This window comes from Copadichromis virginalis, linkage group LG22 (assembly GCF_057382275.1).
Source record: "Copadichromis virginalis isolate Kocher_CV1m ecotype Utaka linkage group LG22, C_Virginalis_male_GT1.1, whole genome shotgun sequence".
Lineage (NCBI taxonomy): Eukaryota > Metazoa > Chordata > Actinopteri > Cichliformes > Cichlidae > Copadichromis > Copadichromis virginalis.
Window position 1 is genome coordinate 12,069,998 of NC_140638.1, and position 9,986 is coordinate 12,079,983.

Here is a 9,986-nt window from a genome sequence, read left to right on the forward strand (position 1 = left end):
GGAGGTCTAACTAGGTGCTGGCACTAGTACTAACACCAAAGGAGCGAGTGAGTGTAATCCAAATGAAAATGAAATTACAGCATTGAGAAAAGTGTGAAATTTGTTATCAAGCTCATGTGATACAACTGGAAACTCCAGCATAGGTAAAGTGAAACAGAGGAGATTATTTACTGAGCAAAATGCTTAATACTATATTTTTATTAACTTATGTATTTATGTAGGCGATATTGTAATTGATTTCCTGAGAACATTTTGAGGGGAACCACTGCGATTGGACACGGAAAAGCAGATAAAAAGTCTGTTTGTATCCAGACAAAAAAAGAGGAGCCAACACACTTTTCAGTAATGTTTATTAGTTTTTTTTCTTTTGAAGTCAGGTTCTTCAATCACAGAATCACAGAATTTGCAACTTCTTTTACCAATCAAAACGCTCAATTACAAAAGATAATAAGATTATAAATGGTGCACAGCTGAAAGTCAGATATCAGCTGTAATATGAAGTTTCAGTTTGCTCTTTGTCCTCTCAGGGACTTCCTCTCAGTCTCCACCTCCACCCGAGAAAAATAACAATACAAAACCATTCTTTGCACAGCGGTTGTTCATGCAACAATAAAATTCCATTTAACTCCAATTTAAAAACAATTAAAACTTTCATCACCTCACACATTGCACCAAAACCCGTTCATGCAACACATAACACCTGCTGAGAGGAGCGTTTTCTGAAAGGCTTCAAGCAAAACACATTAACAGATCTTCAGATCATCTGTATGGGCAATTCCAGCAGGCACATGAAGTCAGATGATACAAACATCAAGAGTTCTTCTTTTTCTGTGATGAGGCAGTGCTGACTTAAATTAAGAAGGACATTAACATAAAAGAAACTATCATATATATATATATTACCTAGAAAATATAACTCTTATCTGTTTCATTATATTGCATAGACAAGTGATCCTTCATCACCCAGCAGTGCACCGCTGACGGGTTACGTGCTACTACATTCATGTCACTTTCCCTCAGTTTCCCTGAAAATAAACTAGGTGACTTTATCCGTGAAGTAAACACAATTATTTGGTCCCTTATTCATCCTGATACTAGAGAAAACAAAACACCACAAGTAATGACAAACACAATTAAAAAATGATCAAAACAGACCAAAAAACAACATTATTGTTCAATAAAATGGTGGTGACCTCATCAGATGGGTAATTTTGGCGAAGGTGACTGGCTTCTATCGAGGGCAAGACTCATCTGAAAAATAGAGACGGAGATGGAAGGTAAATATGGTGAATCTAGGATCTTTATGTCATTTTAGTTTGTATTTTGAGGTATTCCCATTCACCAAAGGTAACATTTATAGCTTTGTGAGAGCCATAAATGCAATTTTACCTTTCCATTTGCTCTCTGGTATTTACAGTAGCATTGAATTTAAAAATCTTAACCATTTCTTTGTAATTTTTATTTGCAAAAGTTTCATTTTACCAAGCTTGCCCTCATTTCCAACCAGCTGCTGTTTACAAGATATTCAAATTTGGTCAGTTTGTACAGTTAAGGTATATTTTTATTTCCTATATTTTCTAACCTTCATTTAACCTCCTTTTCTGTTGGACTAACTACCCTTGCAGACAGTTCATATATTTAAAAAAAAAAAAAAAAAAAAACTAAACAAAAATGATATACTGCTAGGTTAGCAACCAAGCTAACAGATGCGCTGACTAGCAGCTAGTGTGCTAACTGCTAGTTTGCACAATAACTCCTAGAAACATTTTTCAATAACTCTAGGGAAATTATGTAAAATCCACAACAGTGACAGGAGAAATATACATGTCTCCAGTACAGAAGAATGACCTGCCAGCATTTATTAAATGTTTAGAAATGTATATTTTTAACGTCACTCTCCCCTTAGCAGCAAAGCTAGCAGCTAGCTAAATTGAAAAGCCTTTTTGCCCCTTCAGTAAATCTTATTTAATAATATTATGTAAATATTGGCGACAAAATGCTAAGGGTAGTAATTCAGCAAACATGGACGAACAATATTACAAGGAATGTGTATGTATGTTATTTTAATAGAACAATAACTTAGAGTGACCATATTTTGATTTCCAAAAAAGAGGACACTTGGCTACTCATGAAGAACTTGCTTAAAGAAATATATTTAACATATTTAAACGATGCCTTCTCTGTGTGGTTAATGAATTGTCAAAATAAAATATGTCATAGAGGCTTTTGCAAGTCAACAAGTGCAAAAAAATAACTTAAAAGCCTCTGGAATTAAATAATGGTACAGAAATAACGCCTCATCTGCATAAGAAAAATTACCAGTACTGGGTCGGTACGAGGGAAATTTCTTTTGCGGTTCGTCTGAAAAGATGCACTTGCGCTTTGGGATCTTTTAAACATCATTAGGCGCATTGCTGCGTGCTGTCTGTCCCATCTGTGAGCGCAGAACAAGCGCTCACAAAGCAGCAGTTCGGGAATGACGTCACACATGGGTCCTCTGTCTGAATATAGGAAAACCTGGACATTTTTATCAATCTCGAAAATCCCCCCCAGACGCACCGGACAGAACATGAAAAGGGGACATGTCCAGTGAAAAGAGGACGGTTGGTCACCCTACAATAACTAATCTTGTTATTACATGGCTCTGAACAAACTGATGCTACAGAAGGGACCATCACCTGTGGTAACAACATGTGACTGACAAAACATTAACAAATGAGCATCTGGTTTCAGACTCATATAAAGACATCTTTACATTACTGAAGAGACATTTAGTCACCATTTTTCCTTCAGAAATTTCCTAAAAAGCTGGGCACTGTGGTTTTTAGCACACAAGTATTTTTATTTGTGAATTTGTACACATTTGGAGTCTCTCAGAAAAACTACAGTGCCCATTCTTTTCCTACTGAGGAAACATCATGAATTTTATGTCAGTGGTAAACAATGAAGAAGCATAATGTCAGGCTTTCTTGTTAGGATCAATACATTGTTGGTTTGGGATTTGCGAGTTATAAGACAAGCTCAAGCCTTATCTTGAGGCACTCAGCCTTCTTCTGACCATAAACCAAAATTCAGCATGTTATCTTTCATGAAATCCAAACCCACAGAGTTTATCAGGGTGTCAGTAAGGCCGAAAAAGACCTCACTAAACGTTATGTTTTCTGAGCCGTGGGGGTAAGTGACTCACATCTATTACACGCGGTCCCGTTGCAGTTCCCGTACTCCTCGTATTCTTCACCACGACCGCCCCCCCCTCCCTGTCACCCTGCTCCTCCTGCACCTCCTCATCCTGCAGCCTCTCCGCGCTCCCCAGGTCCTGAGAGTGGGGATTGAAGAACTGCATGAGGGCCTCCGATGGGTACTCACACACCTGCTCCAGCTTGACCTCATTAAAACACACCTTCCCCTGCAAAAGTGAATACAGAAAGGCGTGGTTATGCTTTTGATGAATTACATTTAAGCTAATATTTACGGTTTTACATGCTTGTTAAAAAATATAGTATTGTAGCAAAAACCTTCACATTACGGATTTGCAGTAATGCTGCAGTAAAAGTGGGGTTATTACAGGGAAAATGTTGGTGTTCCTTTAGCAAGCTGTTTGTTCGTCATGTAAACACACTGCAGATCTGGAGAAGGTTTCAGTGTCAGCGAGGTTTTGATGCTGTCAGTGTAATTTTAAGTGACAGCACGGGGCTTAACACAGCAGAAATACACCGTCTGTAGAAGGACTTACTGGCTGAACCCTTCGTGCACTCATTGATAACTAATTCTGATGCGTATTCAGCCTAAGAAGCTGAAACTGAAGTTTTGGTTTGCCACTTCTCTTAAACTGCTGAAAAGGAGAACAAGGCCCCCGCCTGGCCTGACGGGTGTTTGAGTTTGTTTATTCGAAGGCCGGTGTGGTGTAAAACGCCAGCGCATCCCCACACAGCACGTTTTATAACGACAGCATCTCAGCTCTGAAGCCTGAACGTGCAGCAAACACACCCAGAAGCGCAGACGTGATGTGCACGATAACGGCTTTGCACTAAATGTGGACGGAGCACAAAACAGCTCTGGGTTAGAGAAGCTGGCATGCTGAGGCACAGTAGGCTAATCCTTCCTCCCTGAACCCGATTAACCCAGGCACAGCGGGACAGCAGAGGCACCCGGCGACACAGGGATGGGAAAAGAGCAAAAAAAAGAGCCATAAAGAAGAAAGTTTATCAAGTAATACTTGACTTCAGATTCTCAAAAGTGCACTGCTCCATTTGATAACATGTGACAGCCATGTTTAAGGCCACATCTTAGCAGCATAAAGAAGGATATCTACCACTTCTGGACATATTTTATGCTAGAAAACAAAAAAAAAGTGCACATATGAAAAGAAAACTTAGATGAGATAGCAGATGAGCCTCTTGCCCTGTGACATGATGGCGTGGCTTGGAGGGGGGAAGGGAAGGAAGCCTGACGTCAAACTGTCTGTAGGGCATCAACGTGAGAGCGACAGGTGGTCAGAGAATCACTCAGTGGTCATCACTCACAGAGGCTAAGGAGGGCGGTGCTTACACATGCAGGCAGGGATTACACAACTTATTATAGAGATGCATGCAGAGAATGCATGATTATTTATCTAATTAAAGGCCACAGTAATGCTATTTGGGAACTTTCATTTTCATGCTTTAGGTTACAGGTGGTCCGGTAATGTAACAGTTGAGCATCAGAGTCGCATTTGGCAATTTAAAAATGGGCACCGCGTCACTTCCCTGTGTCAGGCTCTTTGTCGTGCTTGGAGGAAGTCTTAAAAGAGGAAGTGAGCAAAAACATGCAGCGTGACAGGGAGTTTCTATCAGACCAAATAACAAGACTTTAATCCTCTCAGTATGACTGTCAAAAATGTCAGTTTTCCTTCCTTGCGACTTCTCTGCCAGTGAGCCGCCCTTTGATCTGTCTGCAAAACCCTGCCTCGCTTTCTTTCCCATCTCACGCACATCGAGCTCGTAGTTGGCGGCCTGCTGTCAGCTGTATACAGTGGGAGGGCAGCGTGGTCAAAAACTGTCTGCCAAGACTCTGGTCTAACTACCAAACCCCTGCTAGGACACAGCCAAGAAAACACAAAGGGAGATTTGTGTGAGAAGCTGACTCAACAGAAACAACTGAACTGGTACAAGGGAACGAGGAAGCAGACTGAAGGGGGTTACCACCAATCACATTCTTCTAATAGGCAGTGAAAACTGTCAATACAGCCAGATTTATCATTACAGGATGGTGGAAAAAAAAAAAAATTTGCTGCCCTGCTTAGCAACTCTGCCTTCCCCCTCCTGCTCGGATTCACAGAAGTTAAAAAGAGGAAACAGAACATTTAACATGAACTCCAGGAAAATTAATTTACAGGTCCACTGTGGACGCAGGTGTGGTATCGCATGTATTCACAGAGATAAAAGGTCATGTTATGTAGGTAGAGAAAATGCAAAAAAAAAAATTATATAGAGAGAGGATGTCTGTCACTGCGGCTTCCTATTTAACTTTTTTTTTCTCTCCAGTGAATCCTGCAACATTACTGTCAACCGTCTCTGCAGATGACTATGAAGCATATGAGTGAGTCCAGTTAACACCAATCATCAAGCACTTTCCTTTATCCATCTGTGGGTTTGCATGCTTCTTTTTAATGATAATAAATCACCCAAATACAATTTTACTTAAGTGTGTAAAGTGTGATATGTAGAAACCGTTATCACAGGATGAAAGTCAAAAATCTGCACAGCACGAGACCGCATAAGCAAATGGCAAAGGAGATCACTTGAGGACTTCATGGCTAAGAATCAAGATGTCGTGCTTGATAAAGCCTTAACCAGCTTAGGTCGGTCTCTGCAACTGTACTCAGTGGAAAGGGATGTTCTCTCGGTGAAAAGGCTTGATGGCGAGGCCCATCGTGCAGGTGACAGCAGGTGATAAACGTTGGTGTATGTCTGATAAACTTTAGAAAGCATGTGGGGACATGTTAAAACAAAGTAACAAAGTAACAACACAGTTTCCACTCACCTTTTTTGGGGTCCCTCTATTCTTGACCAGACACGACTTCTCCAGGTTCTGATATCCACCGATCACCACAATTTCCTCCACAGTTGGATACTTCTTCTTCCCCGGCTCAGTCACAGCGGGGGCTGTCTGGGTCTGCTGCTGTGGTGTTGTCTTCGTGGAGGTTGACACTGTCTGGCCCTGCTGCTGCTGTGGTGGTGTCTTTGCGGGGGTTGACACCGTCTGAGTCTGCTGCTGCTGGTGTGGGGTCTTCGCTGGGGTTGATGTGGACGCCGAGGGCCGTGCTGCGGCTCCCGTTGCCCTTTTTGGTGTGACTGTGATGGTGGCGCCTCGCTTCACTTGGCCCCCGGAGGCACTCCTGATAGAAAAGAGCACAGGTGTCTGGGTGGGTGACGGAGACACACTCGGAGACTGGGCAGGAGATGGCGAGCTTGGGGAAGAAGCCGGGGTCGGGGCACAATCTGTGGCTTTCAGGGAGTTGTCTGGGGATTGGGTCCTGAGATATGAGGGGGTGACTGTGATAGTTTGTTTGGCCTGAGGTGTGGGAGAACAAGCGTGATGAGAAGACACTTTGGGGTTGAGGTCTGGTGTTTCCTGATCCTTCTCCTGGGTTTTAACATCGTCCTTTATCTGATGTGCTTTGAGGTCGTCCTTTATCTGCTGGGTCCGAAAATCGTCCTTTCTCTGTTGCTTTAACACTCTTTGTTGCCCCTTCGTCTCTCTGTCCTTCAGGGAGGTATTTGACGAAGAGTTTTGCGCTTCCTGCTCTTTCAGCTGAAACTGCTCAATCTGCTGCTGTATTGTCTGAACCCCACTAATGTCATCGCCTGTAAATGCTTTGTTGTCCCCCTGCTGTGAGTTCGATATGATTGGCTTCACTTTAACAAGGTGCACAGACGATGAGATGTCCACTGTCCTGTCCCTCAAATACAAGCCCGACCTCGAACCCACGGTTTCCAAGTTGTAGATCCGACTCATGGCTGCGAGAGAGTTGGGAAGAGGCGGCGAAGGAGAGAGAGATTGTGTAGAATCGAGAGGTGATGTGTATTCCTCTACCTCCTCCTCGGAGAGCTCCTTTCCTTCCTCCTCCTCCTGTTCTTCTTCTGTGCTTGCGTTTCGGCCCCAGTCGCGCCTTTGTGGCTCTTCTACATGTTTCACTGGGTCGTCCTCATCCTCAGATATCTGGAGGGCTTCGGAGGTAGCTTCGGAGGCCCTGGCGGTACACTCGCTTGTCACTTCCTCTCCTCTGACAGTTTGTGACAGTAGGACAGAAACAGGAAGCTGAGGGCAGGTTTTCAACACGCCGACTTCCTGCGTGACGTCAAACGCAGCCGCGGATGTCTGCGCCGCTGCTTCTTCCTGTCCCTGCTCTGTTTCGGCCGGCCTCTTCTGCATGTGTGCTGTAGCTTCCCACTGTTTTTCTATTTCAGTTCCCCTCTCCTCGTACCTGTCCCCCGCTGTCTGAGTAGCATTAATCTCCGCAGCTTCACTTCCTTCACCCTGTCGCTGTTTCTCCAGCTCTCTCTGTCTGATTTTCTCTCGCAGAGACTCTATGCGGCTTAAGGGCTTCCCAATCCTCCAGCTATCCCTCCTCTCGACCTGTCGACCTCCATGACAGTCTTGCCCCTCGCTGCGTTGACACCCGGGCTTTATTTTCTCCACCACTTCTTCTGCAACATAAAACACAGTCCTGGGAATCTGAATCTCCACGGGGCCTGGAGGGTTCCCGGTGAGTGCGCTCCTTTTCGGAGATCTGGGGGTCGAATCATAACTGAGGTTTTCTGATCCTGCTGCTTGCACCTCCTCTTTGCTGTCTTTGTTGCTATAAAAGGTTGTGTCTCCTATTTTTTCTATTTTACTTATTAGATCCTCAGTATGTGGGGATAAAACAGACTGTGTTAGGTAAGGTCCTTGTAGTCTCCAGTCTGCACCTTTATGGAGGGCCCTGTCTGGAATTGTAGAGCCTAAACTGGAGCACTCAGTAAAAGCCAAATCATGTCTGCAGTGACTCTCAGCATCAACGTTGCTTGTTTCGGGTGAGCTCTCTAGTCCATCCTCTCTTTGAGAATCTGTTTTCTCACAAACTTTCACCTCAATCTCTCCCCCTCCCTCTGAATCTTTGTCTACATTCACCTCCCTTTCTAAACTCTTCTCACCTGCCGGTCGCTTCACCTCTCTGTCAGCTCTTGCTTTCCCATCCTGCCTAATCGGCACTCTCCTAGCAAATGATATTCCCTCCGTGTTTTTAACTGAGGCCACCGTGAACCCCACATCCCCGTCTGCATCGCCGACCTTCTCCGCGGCCCTCCTGTCAACAAACTCGACTTTCTTAAGCTGTATACCAAAGTCTTCGGTTTTTACTCTGTGCTTTCCCAATCTGTCTCTCTCTAGAAGTCGTGCACACCCCATCTTCGATGTGGTTTCCCTCCTTAAGGCAGCTACATCTACCCATGGCGCCATGCTCTCTGAGTGAATCCTCTCACGAATTTTTCTCTCGTAAAACCCTTCGTCACCTATCCCATTCTCCTTAGCGCAGATGACTCGATCGGAGAAGCTAAACGAGCGTTTTGGGACACCTTTTAGCAGCGTATTCTTTCCATCTGCCTTCCTCTCCTTGGACTGCTGCTCATCCTGATCTCCTGAGTATTTTCTCCTCCCTGGCTCAAGGAAATTATCGGAGCTTTTGGATCGGGATGGAGGCTTGGGGTGCTCTCCGAATTTACTCAGCAGCTGACTAACCCTCCCTCCTCTCTCCACAAAAACATTATCATCCAAGCTGTCCTTTCTGCTGTCTTTATTAATAACTGTTGCCTGGCCCCATGGTTTCTCCTTTTCTTTCTCTCTCAGCCAGGACACATCTGTTCTCAGCTCCCTGCCTATGCTCTCCCTTCTTGCATCCATGCTGCCCTTCATCTCCCCATCCTCTCTCCCTTTCCCCCCTGCACTCCTTTCTTCAGGGCAGGTTGAGGGCTTTATAATAAGAACTTCAGAGGCTCGGATCTCAGTGACACTCCCTCCTCCAGCCAGAATCTCCCTTAGGTCCATCTTCACCCCTTTCTTCCCCGGCTGGTCCTCCTCGAGCTTCTCCCGCTCTGCCTCCCTCCATCTACCCTTTCTCTCATCGCTGCCCTTCCTGTCCTGCTCGATGATGATGATATTGTCAGCTCTGATGGTCCGAAGACACGGAATAAGAGGGGAAAGCGAAGAAGTGGGTGAAGGGGTTTCTTTTTCCTCTGTGTCTTTTCTAACTTTAAGAAATTCCTGCTCCCTGACTGCATCCTTAACCAACTCCTTCAGCTGGCTTTTTTCCTTTTCACACCCCTCCCTGCTATTCTCTCTTTCTCTTCCTTGACTCCTATCCCTGCTCCTGTCTTTTTCCCTCCCCTCACTCAAGTCCCTAAACCTCTCTTTTTTCAGCTCTATATCTCGTCCTCTCCCCAGCTCCCCATCTTGACTCCTGGGGCTTAATTTATCTCTCTCCTTAACTTCTGGCTCGTTCCCTGTTTCTCCATCCCTGCTCTTCCTCCATGCACTCTGCGTGAGAATAAATGGATTTTCATGGACTGGAACTATTGTTTCTACAGACACCTGGCTCACTAGTTTGGGATCTGCATCCAGCCACTGGCCTGGCTCTGGACTGAGCGACAGTTCGCTTCCCAGATTAACTGTTACGAAGCTGTCTGTGTCACTCAGACCATCAGAAGGAGATCTGTGATCCACTTGCAGCAGACAGCCGTCTCTCTCCTTCTCCCTGTCACCCACATACTCCTGCTTCGCCTTCCTTCTCTGGATGATCCCTCGCTTCCAAGCTGGCATGCTGGCAAACTTCTCCTCCTCCTCTTTTTCCCTCCTCTCTCGCTCCTCCTCTTCTCTCCTCTTTTTCTCCAGAAGGAGTTGTTTCCATTCTGGCAGAGAGGAAACAGACATAACAGAAAAGGTGCCCACTTTTGGATAAAACGGTTCCTCTT

The 9,986-nt window shown here is 44.8% G+C and overlaps 1 protein-coding gene across 2 annotated transcripts; it reads right to left on the bottom strand.

Annotated features, from left to right (window-relative positions):
* Positions 1 to 333: 333 nt before the first annotated feature.
* ppp1r18 (protein phosphatase 1, regulatory subunit 18) lies at positions 334 to 9,945 on the bottom strand. 2 transcript variants are annotated; one of them, XM_085446439.1, is made up of 3 exons: positions 6,022 to 9,945; positions 3,188 to 3,406; positions 334 to 1,251 (listed from the first exon to the last, which is right to left on the bottom strand). In XM_085446439.1, the coding sequence occupies exons 1-3, from the start codon at positions 9,943 to 9,945 to the stop codon at positions 1,198 to 1,200; spliced, it is 4,197 nt and encodes a 1,398-aa protein (XP_085302565.1). In that variant the 3' UTR covers positions 334 to 1,197. The 2 variants fall into 2 exon arrangements, 1 of the variants encoding a protein (XP_085302565.1); XR_014917605.1 differs by having other exon boundaries at positions 1,188 to 1,251; positions 2,320 to 3,406.
* Between the last annotated feature and the right edge of the window lie 41 nt (positions 9,946 to 9,986).

What these genes read in the sequence shown, in the direction of transcription:
- ppp1r18 (XM_085446439.1), bottom strand. Translation starts at nt 9,945, where the DNA reads ATGTCTGTTTCCTCTCTGCCAGAATGGAAACAACTCCTTCTGGAGAAA. An exon ending in ATAGAGGGACCCCAAAAAAG is followed by an intron (nt 3,407 to 6,021) that starts GTGAGTGGAAAC and finishes TCACTTTTGCAG; the next exon opens with GGGAAGGTGTGTTTTAATGA. An exon ending in CGGGACCGCGTGTAATAGAT is followed by an intron (nt 1,252 to 3,187) that starts GTGAGTCACTTA and finishes TCTATTTTTCAG; the next exon opens with ATGAGTCTTGCCCTCGATAG.